General features: G+C 40.2%; 2 protein-coding genes across 2 annotated transcripts in view; both read left to right on the top strand.

Moving 5' to 3' along the window:
• The first annotated feature begins 76 nt into the window (after positions 1 to 76).
• Positions 77 to 8,087, top strand: BRIX1 (biogenesis of ribosomes BRX1). The gene is made up of 10 exons (XM_043488738.1): positions 77 to 281; positions 1,828 to 1,939; positions 3,402 to 3,445; positions 4,810 to 4,880; positions 5,621 to 5,670; positions 5,771 to 5,844; positions 5,997 to 6,047; positions 6,174 to 6,275; positions 7,252 to 7,380; positions 7,633 to 8,087. Exons 1-10 carry the CDS (start codon positions 123 to 125, stop codon positions 7,900 to 7,902), a joined length of 1,062 nt encoding a protein of 353 aa, XP_043344673.1. The 5' UTR covers positions 77 to 122; the 3' UTR covers positions 7,903 to 8,087.
• A 3,905-nt stretch (positions 8,088 to 11,992) lies between these two features.
• DNAJC21 (DnaJ heat shock protein family (Hsp40) member C21) overlaps positions 11,993 to 20,539 on the top strand; it is a 29,315-nt gene continuing 20,768 nt past the window's right edge. The window contains exons 1-2 of the mRNA XM_043488886.1: positions 11,993 to 12,303; positions 19,605 to 19,698. Of these exons, the coding sequence (XP_043344821.1) occupies positions 12,207 to 12,303; positions 19,605 to 19,698 (191 nt within the window). The 5' untranslated portion in view covers positions 11,993 to 12,206. The remainder of the gene's footprint in view (positions 12,304 to 19,604; positions 19,699 to 20,539) is intronic.

The raw sequence follows: 20,539 nt of genomic DNA, 5'->3' as shown, positions 1-20,539 counted from the left end.
GACGAGAAAGAGGCACCATAGAGCTGCAGGACAGTGGAGCTGGGGGCCGGGACCATAGAGACGGGAAGGCGGAGCGAGCGGCAGAGCCGGAAGGAAGGCCCAGAGCGAAGGCGCGGAGCAAGATGGTGGCGACCAAGAGGAAACGGCGTGGAGGACTGGCGGCTCAGGCGAAAAAGCTGAAAAGAGACGCGAAAGATGGCAAGCTGCCGGCTAAGCCGAACGACGTATCAGAGGAGGCGGCGGAAGAAGAGAAAGATCGTATCCCAGGCCCAGTTTGCAAGGTAAAGGGCGCTTTGCGGCTGCGGCTCCACGCTCTTTCGTTGTGGTACCTACCTGATTACTGCTCTGCGGGTTTCAGAATTGCTGGGGGTGTTACGGGAGCTCCGTCTCAGCTCGCCCGGCGGGACCCGCTGCCGCGTTTACATCTAACCCTAGTGCACGTGGCTGCACTCTTGGCAGGCTGTTGACTGAGCAACTTCACCCATTTCAAAGCTGTTACCTGGCTCCCAGAGAAGCGACTTTCGGGGACTGTTACAGTGTTTGGTCTAATAACTTTCGTTTTTGTTGTCGGAGGAAGGAATTCTTCGTTAAACTTGTTTGTCTCCCTCAAGTATATATCCCTTCCAGTGATGGGATATCCAGAATATTCCCATATTCTGAATCTTGAAGCTGGTAATGCGATTCTTTAAAAAGCTACTGTCCTTTGGGACTATGCCTTAGACGTGATCTTTTTTTTTTAAATTTTACTTTTAATTGGAAGATAATTGCTTTACAATGTTGTGTTGTACAGTTTTCTAGAGTACAACAACGTGAATCAGCCATAAGTATACATATATTCACTCCCTTTTGAACCTCATTCCCATTCCATCCCCGATTTGTAACTCTCAAGGAGTACGGAAAACTAGGGTAGCTACTATGAGTTTTAGGTGTATTCGACAGTTTTAATGTGCTAAGCACTGTAAGAAGTTAGGTTCCCGTGCTTTGGGATTGCAAAACTGAAACGTGACCACTTTCTCCTAAAATGTTGGAATTTAGAAGGAAACTAAGAACTGATATGTAAGTTGATGGTTTTTATTCAGAAGAAGGTGAACACAAGTTGTTGAATCTTTCATTCATCTGAGAGCTCCTTAAGCTAGATAAAATACTGTGGAGATAATTGGTCTGCTTTAGTAACTTACTTCCATCGTCCCCGCCACCCCCACCACAGCTTAGCATAGATCTCTATATACCACGTAGTGAGTGATAGGTAAATGACCCTTTTGTAGTGGTTTGCAAGCACTGGGAAAGGAGTTAGCTTTGAGGAATGAAAGATAAGCTTGAATTCTAACCCTAAGAGAGGACTAAGAGTTGTTGAAAAGGGAAATTGACAGCATTTACTGGTGCTTATGATGTGAAATAAGGGCAAATGGAAGATTCAAAGCGTGGGGGACTGAAATAATGGTGACATCATCAGATAAATAGTAAGGAAGTTTACCACATTTTAAGATTTGGTGTCCTAAAGTTGAATTTGAGGTAAGTTAGATACTGGATTATTTGAGCTAGAAAGAGTTCCTTATCTTTCTGTAGAGTTAGTTGACAGTGAAAGCTGTGAGAGTGATTATGAGAACTGTCATAATCAGGAGGAGGAACTGGAGAAATTGAAGAAAAACAAAAGGAAAGGAAGCCAAGGAGGTTTCCGGGTGGCAGCTGGGGTCAGTAAATGCTACTGAGATTGAATTAAAGGCTGAGGTCAGGATTGTTTGGGTTGCTACTTGGAAGCATTTATTTTTAAACAAACAAGATAGATTCACCATGAAATGTTAAAATTCTCACACTTTTTTCCTTTAGGGGAAGTGGAAAAATAAGGAACGGATTCTCATCTTTTCTTCTAGAGGAATAAATTTCAGAACAAGACATTTAATGCAAGACTTGAGAATGTTGATGCCTCATTCTAAAGCAGGTGCTATCATATCGTATGCTTTAAGATTCCGTATTTGTAAACTTGCCTGTTTATATATTTTCACTTCTAGTCACACTTCATTCATTCAGCATGTCAGGTAAAGAACAGTGACTTCTCAGAAGTTTTATCTGTTTGGTGCCAAGATTTTTCCAATTAATATTTTTTAGAAATTCTTTGCAAAATTCATTAAGCACTGTCTTCTCTAAAACATTTTTTGAAAGTCCGAGAATATGTTCTCAGAGGCCATGAGCTGGTTTGTCCTTCTAAATGAATCAAGACTGCCATGTATTATTTTCTGAATTTAAAACAAAACAAAAAAAAAAACTGTTCTTATTAAAAACTTAATGTACCAGGAGTATGACTGAAGCACCTTTAAGTTGGGACTCAGTCTACTCCTAATGCCAGGCTTTTGCTTTTATAATGGGATGTCTTACAGGCAAATGAAAAACATTAGTAATGGGATTTGGAACCACGACATGTTCTCATGCAGCTGTTTTTTGTGCCTGTGTTGGGAGGTGCTTAGGTTTTAATTCTTGGTAATAACATAACAGTGTTTCTGAGTAAAATAAAGGTGTTTCTGAAACTGGGGTCTATAGTTACATAAAGAGAATTTTAATTTATATTGTTTCCTAAGTGAGTGTTTCTAAAACCTGTGTCCTAAAATTGGTTTATGAGAATTTTTCTGTTTTGGAAAGAGATTCATAAAATTTAGGTAGACCTCATTTTATTGTGCTTCACTTTTTTGCAATTTTTTTTCTCCATTTGCAGACTTGTGGTAACCCTGTGTCAAGCAAGTCTCTTGGCGCCATTTTTCCAATGGCATTTATTTGCTCACTTTGTATCTCTGTCACATTTTGGTAATTCTTGCAGTGTTTGAAACCTTTTCATTGATGTTATTTTGTGATCTGTGATCAGTGATCTTTGAAGTTCCTACTGTGAAGTTTGAAGTTACTACTTTGAAGTTACTAAGCCTCACTGGAGGCTCAGATGATGGTTAGCATTTTATAGTAATAAAATATTTTTAAATTAAGGCATGTACATTGTTTATTTAAACATAATGTGTTTGTATATCTGATAGACTACAGTATAATATAAGCATGACATTTATATGCACTAGGAAATCAAATTTATATGACTTGCTTTCTTTCAATATTCTCTTTATTACGGTCATCTGGAACTTAACAGGCAGAATCTCTGAGGTATGCCTGCACACAAAGAAACAGTGCCTAGATCTTCATAATTCCTGAGGACTATTTTCAATCACTCATTTTTGCATTTCAAAAGAACAAGATTTTTAAAGAGGTCATGTGTCTTCAGCTGTAATCATTTTGAAGATCAAAAAATCTCATTTAAACTGAAAATTATAAAGATACTTAATAGTTAATTTTCTAGAAAGTGTGAGTGATTTGATTGAAGTAGCTTTGAAATCTTTTTGTTTAATTGTTTTGTTTTCTTTTTACAGATACTAAAATGGATCGTAAAGATAAGTTATTTGTGATTAATGAGGTAATTTAAGAAAATAAAGTAAAATATTCTAGCAGCACTATTTAGAAACAGTATTTTAGAACGTGAGAAATTGATCATTTAAAAAAGAAGTCAGTTATCCAGTGACTTAAGTTGTTTTGTATAAGACAGCAAATTTTATGAACTTTAATTATGTACCTTCTAAATTTTTATAGTACTCATTGTCTATTTCACACAGTTTATTGCTTCAGTACATATTATTTCTTGGTCATTCTTAAATTTGTCTTCTCTCAATAAGCATATTGAGGAAAGTATTTTGCTAGTATTAAAAGCAGTGCATGTGATATTTGCTCTTAGGTATTATGGACTAGTAATAGGTTAAAATTTCAAAGTACTGTTGAAAACTAAACTTCCATTTTTAAAGCAAATTTTTTTAAAACTTAGAAGAATTGTTTTAGATACTTCTCTTTAGTTATTAGAAAGGCTTCTGTTATTCATTTAGCACAAATTTTTGAAGTCCTGTTCTATCATGGGATTATTCTATAGAAACAGTGTTAAAAGAAATGCCTCTGTCATCATGGAACTTACATTCTAATGACGGAGTCAGGCCCGTAATAGGTAGTATAATTTCAAATGAAGATAGGCGACATAAACAGGATCTGAATTGCAGCAACTAAAGCTCACAACTTAGCATGTAGTTATATTTATTCCTAGAAAGTAAGCAACAAAAGCATTGGATTGATGAATTCTTTAATCCTCAGGTAGTGTATATATATTAATTTATAAATACTACAATAATAAAGGACTTCATTCCCTTACTGCTTTTGTGCATTTCTCACTTGTGACTTTATAAATGTTTAAGACGTTGAAGTTTAATTCAACTTGAAATAGGTTTTGTATACTCCTTAGTGATTTTACAGAACCAGATCACAGAAATGGTAGTACAGATGAGGAAGAAAAAACATAAATTTCTTGAGCTTAAAATAGAACAGCAAAAGAGTTAAACATCAAAGTAATGGCTATGAAGGATGTTTTTGGTTCTTTAAGGACTGTTTTTCTACAGTTGGTGAGTCTGGTTGTAATGTGCTTTATTCCTGGGGTTGTTTGTTTTTAATCTTAGTAGTTTGTACACAGGAATATGGTCAGAAGAAGAGATTCCCCAAGGGAGGCCAGTTAAAATGCTAGACCAAAAAGAGTAACTGTTAACGTCAAAGAGGTGGGCAGAGCATAGCTTACCTTATGCAGAAAATCTAAACATTTCTGCAAATAAATCTACTTTGATTTAGACCTTTGTAACCTCTTAACCTGCTGAAGTATTCTTGGAGGAATCTGAATATTCATTCTTTGAATTACTTTAGATCTTAGTTTTATTATATACTTCATTTTTCTATACTTCGCTCCATTAGGTTTGTGAAATGAAAAACTGCAATAAGTGTATCTATTTTGAAGCTAAGAAAAAACAAGATCTCTATATGTGGTAAGAGAATGTTTGTTTTTTTTAAATTTTTTAAATTATGAAAGTATAACACATTTACAGGAGACTTGGAAAATAAAAGTTATAGTTCCACAATATATTATAGTTAGTTTTTAGTAGATTAATTATGATAAAATATGATGAAAAATAATTTTTAGTTGGAGTTTCAATATCAAACTCTCAAAAATTAATAGAATGAATAGACAGAAAAGTAGAAGAATATAGTGGACCTGAAAAGCACTGTGAACCAATTCAATATAATTAAGATTTATCCAGTTTTCACACAACAGCAGGATACAAATTCTATTCAAGTTCCCAGAGACTATAAACCAGGAGACACTGGAATATATCTAGGGATGTACAACAAATGCAAAAATTCCATGGTCTAAAGGTATTGAAATCATACAGAGTCTTTTCTTTTAAAACTGTGAAATTATTAGAAATCAATATCAAAAGAGAATGTATTAAATAAATTTGCGAATAAGTGAATATTGTTAGCACTGTATGGTATCTTTTCTTTTTTTTAAACTGTGCATTTTATGTTTTTGACTGCACCATGTGGCATGTGGGATCTTAGTTCCCAGACCAGGGATCAAACCTGTGCCCCATTGCATTGGAAGTGCAGGGTGTTAACCACTAGACCACCAGGGAAGTCTCTGTGGTATCTTTTAAATTGAGCTGGTAGTAAGCTTTTACTACATTCTAAATTCTAATTAGTTGAAAAAACTTTTTATGTTTTTTAGGCTTTCAAATTCACCTCATGGACCATCTGCTAAATTCCTTGTTCAAAATAGTAAGTTGACTCAATTTAAATTTTTTTGTGAGAAAATTGAAAATCTTTTGGGATAATTGTGCCAAAGTTATAACTATTTTTGTTGTTATAATTTTTCTAGTTCACACCCTGGCTGAGCTGAAGATGACTGGAAACTGTTTAAAAGGTTCTCGGCCCCTTTTGTCTTTTGACCCTGTAAGTTTCTCGTTACGTGTCAGGTTAATTTTCTTACTGTGCATGGTGATTTTTTTTGAGTGGATATAGTTGTACCATTCAATTTAGTTAATAAAACACAATTTTAAGCAAAATTAATGTTGTCAAATAATATGTTCACTTTATTTTTACAGGCTTTTGATGAATTACCACATTATACTTTGTTAAAAGAACTCTTAATTCAGGTAAATACCTTTACTAGAAACTGTTTTTAGTAAAATATTATAAATAAGTGTCTTCCTTTTAACTTTATCTAAAACACACATGGTATGTCATAGAATACAGAACTAATGTGTCCCTTTTTCCACTAGATCTTCAGTACACCACGGTATCATCCCAAAAGCCAGCCATTTGTGGACCATGTGTTTACATTCACCATTTTGGATAACAGGATATGGTTTCGGAACTTTCAGGTTAGCTTTTATTTTTAATTATATAAGTTAGGATATGTAGTGTTTATGATATAGAATAGGCAAATGATACTCTTTTTCTCTTACATAGCTTTCTTTTCTCTACAGACTTGTAGTAAATAACCCCTATTTCATAACCTAAGTTCATGGCTATCTGCTGATATGGAGTATGGATTTTCTCACAAATCACTATATATTGAGTAAAATATAAGTTTCTCTCCTAAGAGGTTAGAGTCTGCTGGGGCTGGGGTGGGGTTTTAGACTTAGAAAAACATAGCCCACGTAGAAAACATTTGTGAGAACTATTAGAGCGATTCATTCAGGAGGAGAGGTGGATGAAAACAGCAAGACAGAATTTCAGACAGCGTGTGAAGTAAACTGGGCTTTTTTCTGCTTCTGTTAAGCAGAAAAGATACGTGAGTTAAACATATTCTCTTCTTAACCTCTGAATGCAGGCATACCTTAAACAACAATAGTAATATTTGTGGTTCAGAAGTTGCTCCTTAATTCCACAGTCAGTAGCCATTCAAAAATAAATTTTGCCATGTATCCTTTTATATGTCTTTTAATCTAATTTGAATTAGATTTATAAAAACAACTCAAGGATTGATTTAAATTTTGAAAGAGTGCCACATAGGGTGCTTGAATACATTTTGTTCTCATGGTTGCAATTTTAAATAATCATTTTACCAGTTTTGCAAGAAGACATGTGCTGTGAGAAGCTAGATACAGACCAGATTGAAATGACTCAATTTTAAAGACACTGAAAAGACATTAATATTTTCCTATGACAACTACCTGTAACCAGTAATACATTTCAGAAAATATTGATGATTTGGCATTTGCCAAGTTTCCCTTCCACCTTAACTTTATTGGTTATCAGTTCTTTAGGTACATTTGTAATGAGGATATAGCCCGTGTCCCATGTAGAAGTATTTTATTCAAATCAAAATGAAATGTTTCCTTTTTTTAATTAAAGATCATAGAAGAAGATGCCGCTCTTGTAGAAATAGGACCCCGTTTTGTCTTAAATCTTATAAAGATTTTCCAGGGAAGTTTTGGAGGACCAACTTTGTATGAAAATCCTCACTACCAGTCACCAAACATGGTAAGCTGTTTCTGTTCAGTGGTCCTTGATGTCCTAAAACTCTTGGGCCAAAGTAATTCTGTCAAATAAGTGTTCTGTTAACTGTGAAACTGAATTTGGTTTTTGCTGTATCCAGTCTTACAGATTACAATTTTTTTTTTTTTTTTGATGATGCAGGGTAAAGGGAAATAGGTTTCATAAGTGAATGTCCTTGCCATATATAAAATGTTTATTTTTATTCAAAAGCACCTTTCATATTTTTTTTGTTTCTAGCATCGGCGTGTCATAAGATCCATCACAGCTGCAAAATACAGAGAGAAACAGCAAGTGAAAGATGTGCAGAAGCTGAGAAAGAAAGAACCAAAGACTATTCTTCCCCATGATCCCACTGCAGATGTTTTTGTTACGCCGGCTGAGGAAAAGCCGGTAGAAATACAGTGGGTGAAACCAGAGCCAAAAGTTGATTTGAAAGCCAGAAAGAAAAGGATTTACAAAAGACAAAGAAAAATGAAACAGAAGATGAGCAGTGGGAATGCAAAATGAATTAATGGAGAACTAATTTGATTTCAGTTTTTTATATTTATTTTGTGTTCAATGTGTAAATACTTTTGTTATTTGCGATGGCCTTCCATCTAATTAGTGCAACATTTAAAAGAAAAAACTTAAGATTTTGTGACTTTGGTCCGGGTGGGTCTATGTTTTTCTAAATAAAATATCACCAGAACTCATCACCTAATTTCTGTATTTCTTTTTAAAGCTTTACATGTTACTAAAAACTTAGCACATTTAAGGTTTAGGCCCACTGTTTTGTATTAAAATTTTGAGTTTATTAAATCTGAAATTCAGGCAGATTTACTGGATTGTTATTATATGTAAAACAGTATTAGGCACTTTGAGGGCATCGCTTCAGATGGTACAGTGAGGATGGAGTGCTAGAAGGGGAAAGCATCTTACTGAGGTTTGAGTCCCTGAGTCACAAGGCACGGGAAGAGCCAACTTCTCTTGTCTTGTTACCTTGAAAAAATATGAGAAAAATATTTAGGTTTTGCAAATCAAATAAGTTGATATATGTATTGAAAGCATTTTGTAGATTGCAAATTTAATTTAGAAGCAGTGGGTGTAAATTACTTAACAGTAAAAGGAAGAAAAAACAGTTATGGCACCAGAACATGTGAATTTTTCCTGTTATGAAAGAACTTTATTTGAAGCAGAGAGAGCACTGGGCTTATCACCCTGAAGAACGATTAGTAATAGACAAGATTCTGGGTGCAAGTGGCCAGGGACAGGGTAGGGTCATGCGTGTGGTGTTTTGTCACTTTTTTCCTGCTAATCATTTTCCCGTCCTTGCTCTGCAACATTAGTAATTGCACAGTATTCTACTCTGCCACACCTCAGCAGTCCCTTATTGTTGGATATTTGAGTATTTCAGTTTTATCTTTTCTGGTATAGATGCTTGCAGCAAACATTCTAATACATATTTTGTATAATATATGGAGTTAAGAACCCTGGTCAAAAGTTAGAAACTCGTTCCTCTAAATATTGTACCTCACCAGAGGTTAGTGTTCATTTCCTTGTGCCCTTACTAATGATGAGATAATCTTTGTCAATTTGATAGGTAAAAAATATTAATACTGTGTTTTGGCTGGGTATTGGTTTTTCTTTTGTGACTAATACTGTTTTTGTGTGGTAGTTACACGAATTTGTTCGAGAAGGAAATGGCAACCCACTCCAGTATCCTTGCCTGGAAAATCTCCTGGACACAGGAGCCTGGTGGTCCTGTGTTGTAGTAAAGAGTCCATGGGGTCGTAAAGAGTCGGGTACAACTGAGTGACTAACGCTTACTTCAGGGGAAAAAGCCGATATTTAAGCAATTGAATATAGGATGAAAATAAGACATTATTGTAATCATTTATGTGGATACCTCATTTGAATGAGAATTTCTCAAGTCCATGTTCATTTAGAAGTCAACCTGTTTAATAAAGATCTTCCTTTAGGCTGAAATTTACATACAGTGTAATTGTCTTTAAATTTCGATACAGTATTACAAGCAAAAATGGATCCTCTTTCCCTCAGGAAAGAAAAAGAGGCAAGTGACTGAGAAGTAGCAAAACCAGATGGAATTGGAGAAAGAAAAAAGTCATTTTTTTGTTCACTGTTTGTTTACTCCCCTTTCCTAATTACATTCTCAGCTAGAGAAATGTCCTGTTTTTCCTTGCACTCAAACTTCTCAATCTTCCCTATTATCATTTATAATCCAAGACCATATAGTATCCTCCTCCTTTGGAAAAGAGGCTAGTGTATGAATTTTTAGTAGTGAGTTGGTTGGACAGTGTTGTGCCTAGAAACTTGAGATTTAAGAGTTGGTTTGTTTTGATTGTGCAGAGGGCAGGATGTTAGGGAAGAAAGGGACAACTGCATAGACTTTAGGAACCCTGATTCTGTACAAGAGAGATTTGTTAGCAACAGAGCCAACCCTTGTAACCATATGTGGTTGACAATCTAAATTTAACAACAGTTGTAGGGATCTTTCACCCCATAATACAGTGTATCAGTTACATCAACCAAAACCTGCTACTGGTTAAATACTATCCCTTAGCTGCATTCTTTTTTTTTTTTTGGTGGCACCTCTTTTCTTGTGGCTTCAGCAGAACATGAACCGTGAACTTCCAGATGTTCAAGCTGGTTTTAGAAAAAGCAGAGGAACCAGAGATCAAATTGCTAACATCCACTGGATCATTGAAAAAGCAAGAGAGTTCCAGAAAAACATCTATTTCTGTTTTATTGACTATGCAAAAGTCTTTGATGGTGTGTATCACAATAAACTGGAAAATTCTTCAAGAGATGGGAATACCAGACCACCTGACCTGCCTCTTGAGAAACCTATATGCAGATCAGGAAGCAACAGTTAGAATTGGACATGGGACAACAGACTGGTTCCAAATAGGAAAAGGAGTACGTCAAGGCTGTGTATTGTCACCCTGATTATTTAACTTACATGCAGAGTTCATCATGTTGAAACGCTGGGCTGGAGGAAGCACAAGCTGGAATCAACATTGCTGGGAGAAATGTCAATAACCTCAGATATGCAGATGACACCACCCTTATGGCATAAAGTGAAGAAGAACTAAAGAGCCTCTTGATGAAAGTGAAACAGGAGAGTGAAAAAGTTGGCTTAAAGCTCAACATTCAGAAAACTAAGATCATGGCATCCAGTCCCATCACTTCATGGCAAATAGATAGGGAGACAGTGGAAACACTGGCTGACTATTTTTCTGGGCTCCAAAATCACTGCAGATGGTGATTGCAGCCATGAAATTAAAAGAGGCTTACTCCTTGGAAGGAAAGTTATGACCAACCTAGACAGCATATTAAAAAGCAGACACACTACTTTGCCAACAAAGGTCCATCTAGTCAAGGCTATGGTTTTTCAGTAGTCATGTATGGATGTGAGAGTTGGACTATAAAGAAAGCTGAGCGCCGAAGAATTGATGCTTTTGAAGTGTGGTGTTGGAGAAGGCTCTTGAGAGTCCCTTGGACTGCAAGGAGATCCTACCAGTCCATCCTAAAGGAGATCAATCCTGGGTGTTCATTGGAAGGACTGATACTGAAGCTGAACTCCAATCGTTTGGCCACCTGATGTGAAGAGCTGACTCATTTGAAAAAGACCGTGATGCTGGGAAAGATTGAGGGCAGGAGGAGAAGGGCACGACAGAAGATGAGATGGTTGGATGGCATCACCAACTCAATGGACATGGGTTTGCGTAGACTCCAGCAGTTGGTGATGGACAGGGAGACCTGGCGTGCTGAGGTTCATGGGGTCACAAAGAGTCGGACACGACTGAGCGACTGAACTGAACTGAACTTTTCTTGTGGGATCTTAGCTCCCCTGACCAAGGATCCAACCCGACTCTCAGCAGTGAAAGTGCTGAGTCCTAACGGCATTCTTAACCTAAATCGATCTTGGAAATGTAGGTTTAGAGCCCAGAAAATTAGTGATGGATGTGATGGATCCATCAAGAGTGATGGATGGGTGGATCAGAGCAATTTTATTTACGGTGGTAAAACATTTAATATTAATTTAAAAAGTGTTGATGCTCCCTCTTAAATTGTTTCAGTATAAGTCATTTTTAAAATTATTATTTCTCATGCACATTGGTCAGGACAAGGAGTACTAGAGATCTCATTAAGTGGTAACCGAAGAAAAGAGTTCAAAGATCTGGTTTTGATCCAACTGAATCCTGCCATTCATCAGTGGGGCGTTCCTCAAGCTTGAGTTTTCTCATCTGTAAAAGCGTGGCTCAAATTGAGAAATTATCTTCAGAACTACAAGATGTTTTCCAGAATCTCATCCCATCAAACTCCTTTCTCATCTCTCAGGTCGGATGTCAAGTTAGTGTCTCTCTGACTGCCGTCTGTGCCCCTCACAATGACACCCCCCCGGGGCCCCGCCTCCCGTGACCCTACCTCCGTCTCACCTCGGCCCCGCCTCCCGCCCGCCGCGGCCCCGCCTCCCGTCCGCCGCGGGCCCGCCTCCTCCCCGCCGCGGCTCCGCCTTCCTCCCGCGCGGCTATTTCCGGAACAGGGCCCTCCCCGTGTCCATGCGGAGCCGCCGCCGGCGCCGCCCCCTCCGCGCTCCCGCGTGCCGCAACCAGCGCCGCCTTTCGCCACCGCGCGCCGCCGTCGCCCGGCGCTGCCGTCGCCGCCGCCGCGCTCGCTGGCTAGCCCGGTGCGGGCGCCGGGCTCCCGCCGCAGGAGAGGACCACCAGGGCCGTCGCCACCACTTCGGCCCGGGCCCGGGCTCCGGCCCCGCCCCGGGCCCCGGCCCGAGCCCCCCGCCCTGTCGGGCGATGAAGTGTCACTACGAAGCGCTGGGGGTGCGGCGAGACGCCAGCGAGGAGGAGCTCAAGAAAGCCTATCGGAAGCTGGCCCTGAAATGGCACCCAGGTAATTACTCCGCAACCGCCGCGGCCCCTTTCAAAAGCCGCGGCCCTCGCCACCTTTCTCACCCCTCTCCGCAGGGTAACTCTAGGGACCTGGCTGTGCCCGGGCTTGCCCGCCCGGTAACTCCCCTCGCCCTGGAAACCGTGCCGGCGTCCGGCCGGGTGGCCCCTGCCCAGCCCTGGCGATGAGGGTTCTCAGCTCATCGGCGGTCGCAGCCCTGCACCCCCAGGCTTCATTCGAGACCCGAGCACCTCGTTCTGTCCCAGACGTCCCCGGGTTCCCGCGTGGCGACTTGAGGGGGAAAGATAACAAACTAGAGACTTCTCGTGCTCCTCCCACCCCTCCGTAGATGACCCCGAGCGGGGCGGAGTCCCGAGCTTTTAACCCAGTCTGTCTCAGGCTTTTCCCTTGCTGGAGTTCCTGCAGCTTTCCTGGGCTTTCACCGGGAAAGCTGCCCTTAACTTCAGCGGGAAATCCCAGCTACTTAAGTGTAATTAAGACAAAGGGGCTAGTCAGATGTCTTCTAAAGAGCTATGCTTTTTTTCTCTTTTGGTAGGTTGATTCTGTATTTCACTTCGGGTGTTCTGCAGATTGAAAATTTTAATTGCGTGCCTTCCCTAGTGAAGTTATGTGTTTACATCTATAGAAGTATGCTTCTTTCGGATGTTTTATTTAGTTGTAGTCCAGACCTGTGTGACTGGTGAAGTAATCTGATCTTCTCGACTGGGTAACGAAGACAGTATTTGAAGCTCAACTTTTTGAGGTTTATAAGAGGCTTTCATATTAGCACTAGTCCATAAAAATGTTTATAGAGTGGTTAGAATGCTAAGACGGAGATCTCAGTCTTGTTTGGAAAACATGCCTTACTGGAAAGGTAAATACAAATGCAAGCAAAACAGCATAACGCATATAATTGGTAGTGGGTTACTAGAACAATGACTTGGTTACTAGAACATGGGCAGTGGGTTACTAGAACATGTTATTGGAACAATGACTTCCCTGGTGGCTCAGACGGTAAAGCGTCTGCCTACAATGTGGGAGACCTGGGTTTATTCCCTGGGTTGGGAAGATCTCCTGGAGAAGGAATGGCCACCCGCTCCTGTATTCTTGCCTGGAAAATCCCCATGGACAGAGGAGCCTGCTGGGCTACTGTCCATGGGGTCTCAAAGAGTCGGAGGCGACTGAGCGACTTCACTTTCACTTACTAGAACAATTAATAACTGCCCCAGGAATTCAAGACCAGGAATTTTCACCATGTACTGAAAGGCAGTGAGGCTTCCCTTTGGCAGAGGAGCCTGGCCTTTAGCTGGCTCTAGAGGGAAGAGGGAGAAGAAAATTTAATTGTATGGGAAAGAGCACCGTGGTGGGCAAAAGATGGTCCAAAGGAGAGTTTGACGGAAGGCAGCGTTTATTGGAAGTCTGAAAATAGATGTTGAGAGAAGGGCTGAAGGAAGGGCTTAGAACCCCAAATCAGAAGGTAATGGTTCTAGGTGATAGAACAGGAAATAAAGGTATGGGTTTGTTGCTTAAAGCTGTAAATGATGACCGTCGGAGGAACTAAAAAAATCTGATGTATACTGGAAGGGAAGAGGTAAATGAGCTAAATGTTCTTCCGGAAGTCACGAGCTATATCCAAAATTAATAGGTCCCAAAACAGTATAGAAAAATGGTCTTAGAGTAGTAGGGATTACTGTTAGAAATAGAGTTGGAAATTTGTTAACTGTCTGGGTGGGGAAGGGTGAGAAAGAGAATTAATACTTGTGACCCAATGCACATATAATTTTGATGACAATATTAAAACATTTTTGAGTAGTAGTCTGCGATTAGGTTGTAAAGGTCTTTGATTGGCCAAGGATGGTGAAATGTGTTTTTCCAATAATGCATAGTTGTGGCCAGTTTTATTAAGATGTCCTGGAAAGGTACTATGAAGGCAGCTTAGTAGATTGAGGGGGCCCAGAGACCAAAGTCAGGTAGAGTCAACCTTGAGCACTTAAGGACCCAAACCAGTCTTGGGATCATTGGGAGGGGTAAGGGCTGTATTGAAGGGAAGTTGCAAAGGAAAAATGACCAGATTTAATTAGCTGGAAATCAGTGCAAGGATAGGATATATACTGTCCCATAAGACACATGATTTTGGTGTGCTTTACTTTGCTGGCTCATTAATTTGTTAAGTCTGTCACTCAGCAAATGTTTAATTTCATCCTATGTGCAAGGTAATGCATTAGATATTTCCAAGGTTGACATTCGGTTTGTGCTTCAAAGACTAATGTGTGCCTCATATAGAGGCCACCCATTTTCATTGTTTAAAAAAGGAATTACCTTTATTTCTTTTATTGAAGAATTGAGAATAATTTCCAATAGGGTCAATAGCACTGCCTACTAAGATCACTCCTTGTGAAAGCCAGTCTTTCAGTAATTCATCTGATGACTGTTCCCTGAGCACCTTACTGCAGACAAGACAGGAGTGATCCCTGCCCTGCTGGCCCTGCTGTCTTCGGAGAGACACAGAGGAAAACAGTCACTTTCCATCCGCTGAGATAAGGGCAGTAGGAGGGTACATACAAGGTGCTTCTGAGCCCCTGTACCAATCTGGACTGAGTTTTTGTGAGGGTGGGATAGATGTTCATCCCTGAGTGACATCTAGGTTGAGACCTCAAGTGGGATCGCAGCGAATACAGGAGGTGGGAGGTTAAGAGGGAGCACAGCAGAGCCTAGGAAGGGGAAGAAGTCAGCTTGCCCAGGTGAGCAAGGGCTGGGTCTTGAAGGTTGTGGTAAACTGTGTTAGGAAGATTGGGCTTTGGGAAGCCATCGAAGGGTTGCAAACAGGAGAAATGATAGGTTTGTGTTTTTCAAGTATTCCTTTGGCCGTATGGTGGAAGACTGGGTTGGAGAGGCTAGGCAGGAGGTAAGGAGACCAGCAAATCTCACCAGGGACACTGACATCACCTGGATGATGAAAGAACCTGGGAGCAGAGATAATTCACATGCTAAAATTCTCAGTGAATAGGGGGAGTGATTGGGAGGCTAGTGAATAGTGAGAAGGAGGGGAAGGAGGAGAGGTAGCCATATTGTCTGAATCTCCATTTGAATGGACAGAATGCTGATTTGTACTGAGTGGTGAATAAGATCAGTGACCAGGAGAGGAGGTCAGCTTCATCACCAGACCTGCTGTATCAGAGCCCCAGGGGCCGGTAGGGAAGTATGTTCTCAGGGAGCTTGGCTTCAGTTAAGGCAGGGCGTAAAAGGCACAGTCCATGAAGTGTTCTATAAGCTACTGTAAAATCATTTGGGAGAAAGTAGAGGAGGGCACAAGTTTATCTAGAGAAAAACACAAAGAATAGTATGAGAGTGCCTTTTAAACTTCATTGGCAGGATTTGAAATATCTATGGCATTTGCCTAATGTTAATAATTAAGGTAGACTTCCCATTTTTTTCTATGATAGTTTTTTAACTTTTTACACTCATCTTTTAGATCTCAGTTCAACCTCCTAGTCAACCAGTCACAGGCATATTTAAGTGAAATAAAAAGCCTTATGACAGATTGAAGAAGTTACTTAAAAAAGAAGATTCAGAAAGCGATAGATCTTGCTTTCAGATGGTACACTGATGGGTTTTCTCGTTTTAAAAGCTTTAGCTGTCACCAGACTTCTTTGAGGGAGGGAAGAAGGGAGTGGGAAGAAAAAGGACAACAAAGTACAGTACAGATTAAAAGGTGAAGAAGAACCACCCACCTCTCTGTCTCATATCAGGAGATTTAGTTGGCGGCTTTTTCTGTCATTCTGCTTTAATGTGAACTATGCTGCTTTGTTTATCAGACCATCATTACTAATGATTTGATGAAGACATAGAACTCATGAGCTGGATTGTACCCTTGTATATAAATCAGGATTGTGTTTAGCTGCAAATGATAGGAAGCCGGCAGTCGTGTTCAAAAAGTTGTTCTTTTTTCGCATGTAGTAGGAAATCAGGAGGTGGCCCTTCTTGGTAGTTCTGGCTGCTTGATGAAGCCATCAAAGACCTGCTTCATCATCCTGACCATAAGACTTGAGTCTTTGTGTCTAAGCAGTTAGGAAGTTCACTGCTTTCATGTGGAGGTGCAGAGAGAGGCAGGTGAGCCCCAGGGTAGCAGGTCTCCCATGAGGTCGTTGGACTCTGCTCAGCAGCTGTCAGATGGGGCCTCACTCACCATCTGAGATGGCAGTAGGGGTCCCAGGTGGCAGCATGAGGGAGGAAAGGATAAAGCAGGAACAGGGTGTGTGCTGGTTGTCTTTCAAGGAAGAGTCTAAAAAGCTGCCATAGAACACATTCATGGATTTTATTGACTAGAGCTTAGTCATGTGGTCAATCCAGACTTCAGGGGAGACTAGAAATGGCATCTTTATTTGGGGGATCGGGTGCCCCCATAAAATCAGCATTCATTTGTTCCCGGAAGAGGGGATGAACCTGCAGTCTCTGCCTCAGTTGGCATAATCTGCCGGCAGGCAGTATACCCAGGCTTTGGGCAGGACGCAAAGGGTGAGTTAGAGCGTAAGGTGAGTGCCACCCAGGCCCGTCCCTTTCATCAGGAAGAACAGTGCTTCTCCTGGGAAGCTTCACTTAGTATTGATTGATTTGTGTTTGTATCTGATGGGCTGAAAGTGGGTCACCTGATAATCTCAACTTCAGAAAAGTTTGAGGAGGTAAGGTTTTTAAGTGTGTACATTACCATTGTGATCAACATCATAGTTTTGTTAGGAATAAGAGGAGAATGGATACTGAGTAGGCAACTAGTAGTACTTGTCACAGAGAAGTAATAAAAATTTCAAATAATTAAAACAGGATACTGGGTGTCCTGTGTTTAGAACCAGATGGCAACACGGCCACAGCAAGGTGAAAGTTGATAGACTCATTGGAAATAATGGAAAACCTAGCCACAGTGGTTTAAGTAAGTTAAGAACTTATTTTTCTCACCACAGAAGGCTTGGAGGTACATGCTTGCTGGCATTGTTTGAGTGGCTGAGTAATGTCACTGTGAATCTCTTGCCTTTTCTTCAGGGTCTCAAGATGGCTGCTGAAGCCCCAGCACTCACATCCATGTATAAGACAAAGAGGAAGGAAAGAAAATATAGTGCTTTCACCAATGCTTTCACCTCACTGGTCAGAACTATGTTACATGGCCCTGTCTAGCAGCAAAGATAAGCCAAAATGCTTGCTTAATTTTTAACTCATCCAGCCTCCACAGTAAAGCCTGAAAGAGAAAAAAGAGGGAGAAGTTTTGGATCAGCTAACCTTTAGTATCTGCCACAGAGTGGATTGAGCACTCTATTTGAGTTTAAAAAGCTGTTTTACAGTTATCAGTTGGTTTGTCAGTAATTAACATGAAAAATACTTAAAACTCTGTCAGCTATAAATTCAGCATGACATAATGTGATATTGTTACTAAAAACTAATATAATTAGCTATAGTGATTAAAAGTAGAATGTTAAGGAATTAATGAATAGCTCCTTGATCATTACTATCTTTGACTGCATTTGAAGTGCAGGACACAGCTAAGCGGCTCACACACACACTTGGGCCTCCCAGGTAGTGCAGTGGTAAAGAACCTGCCTGCCAACGCAAGAGACACAGGTTTGACCCCTGGGTCGGGAAGATCCCCCGGAGAAGTAGATGGCAACCCACTCCAGTATTCTTGCCTAGAAAAGTCCATGGACAGCAGAACCTGGTGGCCTACAGTCCATGGGGTTGCAAAAAGTCAGACACACTGACTTAGTGACTAAACAACAACAGTTACTTCCTCATGATTAAATTCAGGTTAAATATTTCTAGCAGGAATGTTACAGAGATAATGCTGAATGACTGAGCATGCACGCACAAAGTAGAGTATATTATGGTGCACATAAGAAGTAGGAGATTTAGTCCAGAGAAGAGAGGTAGGCTAGAAGATGACCCATGGGCTGCTCTAAGGAAGGGAAATTAGACCTGTGATGGAGTTTTTTCATTTCTGTTTTTTTTATTTTTTGTTAATTTCAAAGGAGCATGGTTCTAAAAGCTTTTTGTGTCCAAGCACCTAAACAAAAAGAACTAAGGCAGACTGCTGCACTTGAGAAAGTGTTGTCAGTGTCAGTTGTTGAGCACAGAAGGCTGCTTGAAGGACGTGGGACTGTGTGGTGGTATCTAAAAAGAGGAGGTTGGGTACACTTGAGAGTCTTGCTTTAAGACTATTTCTGTCATTTTTTTAAGAAGCATATATTGCGTTGTAGCCTAAAGAATGTTGATGTGTACTCCATAGTAGACTCAAGATACTGATATTTTGCTTTTTGAGTGTGTTAGTTATCTATTGCTGTGTAACACATTACCAAAAACTTAAAACAGCAAATATATTCAGGATGTGGACTCACACCGTTTTCTGGGGATCAGAATCAGAACTGTGTAGCTGGGTGGTTTGACTCAAGGTTTCTCAGAAGGTTGAATCATCACTGGGAAAACTCACATTCAAGCTTGCCCCCAGGTGATGGCAGGTCTCAGTTCCTGTTGGCCGTGGGCCAGAGGCCTCCATTCTTTACCTCGTGGGCTTTTCAGAGGCCACCAGAGTGTCCTCACGCTATGGCAGCTGGCCATTCCCAGAGACCCAAGAGAGGGCGAGCACCCAAGATGGAGACTGCAGTCTTTCATAATCCAGTATTGAAAGTAATGTCCTGTCCTGTCATCGCTTCTGCCTCTGGGTTTCAGTCACACAGACCGACCCTGTTGATGGGGGAGAGGATTGTTACACAGGGTGTGAACGCCAGGAAGGTGGGGGTCCTTGGGGGCCATCTTGGAATCTGGCTACCACCCTGAGGCAAAGATGCTTTCTGAATTCCATGGTTAAGGAGGCAAACTAAGAGAAAGTTAATTAGTATATATTTTATAAGCTTTATGGGATTTATTTTGGTGTATGTTGATAAGAAAGAAAACCTTAAAGATGGTGGTAAAGACACACTAAATATAATCTAGCACCAAAGAGTAACAGTCTTTCTATATCTGATGGATGTATTTTGCTCCTTCTAGAAATAAAATGTGTACTACCCAGGGTTTTCTGTTTGTGGATATCCAGACTGAGTGCTAAGTGACACGCTGAGATTTAGAGAAAAGCATGAAATTTCTACTCGAGTTGACACTTAGAGCCGATCCTGATGATCAACTGTCAGCCACTTTCTCTGCTTTTCCCTAGTTGTTTTTCTTCGTTTTGTACACATCCATTTATGGCATTCCTGATGGAAGTGGCCCTTTTTAGAGTCTGTCCTCTACTTTTCTGATGAGTGAATTTCTGTCCTTTATTTTAACAGATAAAAATCTGGATAATGCCGCAGAAGCAGCTGAACAATTTAAACTGATCCAAGCGGCATATGATGTGTTGAGTGACCCTCAGGAGAGAGCGTGGTGAGTATCGTGCTGTCCCTCCTGGAGTATCTGGCTGGGAAGAATGGTCAGCAGAGGGCTTTTTAGAAATGTAATACATCACATTGTTTGGGGTGTGTTCTGAAGCCCAGTCATCTATTCATTATGTAAAATGCAGTGTTTGGGTAGGAAGGAACCTGAGAGAAGATTACTTCACCTCTGATCTCATAGATGAAATTTGACGGTAGTAGAAATAGTTTTAATTTTCATACTTATGAAGCTCCTTCTCATTTAATAAGGTCTCTTTGATGTCTGACAAGTTAAATGATGTCAGTGTTCTTGCCTGGAGAATCCCAGGGATGGGGGAGCCTGGTGGGCTGCCGTCTATGGGGTCGCATGGAGTTGGACACGACTGATGTGACTTAGCAGCAAGCAGCAGAAAAGGAAGAATGTCGACTTATCCTTAAAAAACAACAAAATTCTGTAAAGCAATTATCCTTCAATTAAAAAATAAATTAAAAACACAGATACAGTGTTTTTGTCAAGAATTGTAATATTTTTTTCCAAGAACTTCTTTATATGGAGGAGTTAAGCATCTACATCCATGACAGACTCTTTAATGATGACCTGGTCACTTAATTCACTTAATGCCATTTCCAGACATAAATTTCTACTTTTGAAATCCTTTTGAAGGTTTCCACATTCTCAGTGAACTTTTTGCTCTGAAGCAATAGGTTTAATACTCTTGACATAACCATGCAAGATGCTGCTGGTACAGAGAGCAGATGGGTGTTCTGTTCACCTGTGCAAGTCTTCTCTCTTATTAAGAGAGAAAGGCTATAAAGAAAATTCTTATTAAATTACCTTTTCTATAAAAATTAGA

The sequence above is a fragment of the Cervus canadensis genome, chromosome 16 (genome assembly GCF_019320065.1).
Source record: "Cervus canadensis isolate Bull #8, Minnesota chromosome 16, ASM1932006v1, whole genome shotgun sequence".
Lineage (NCBI taxonomy): Eukaryota > Metazoa > Chordata > Mammalia > Artiodactyla > Cervidae > Cervus > Cervus canadensis.
The sequence above is the reverse complement of the archived record's forward strand: the minus strand, read 5'-3'. Positions and strand labels throughout refer to the sequence as shown.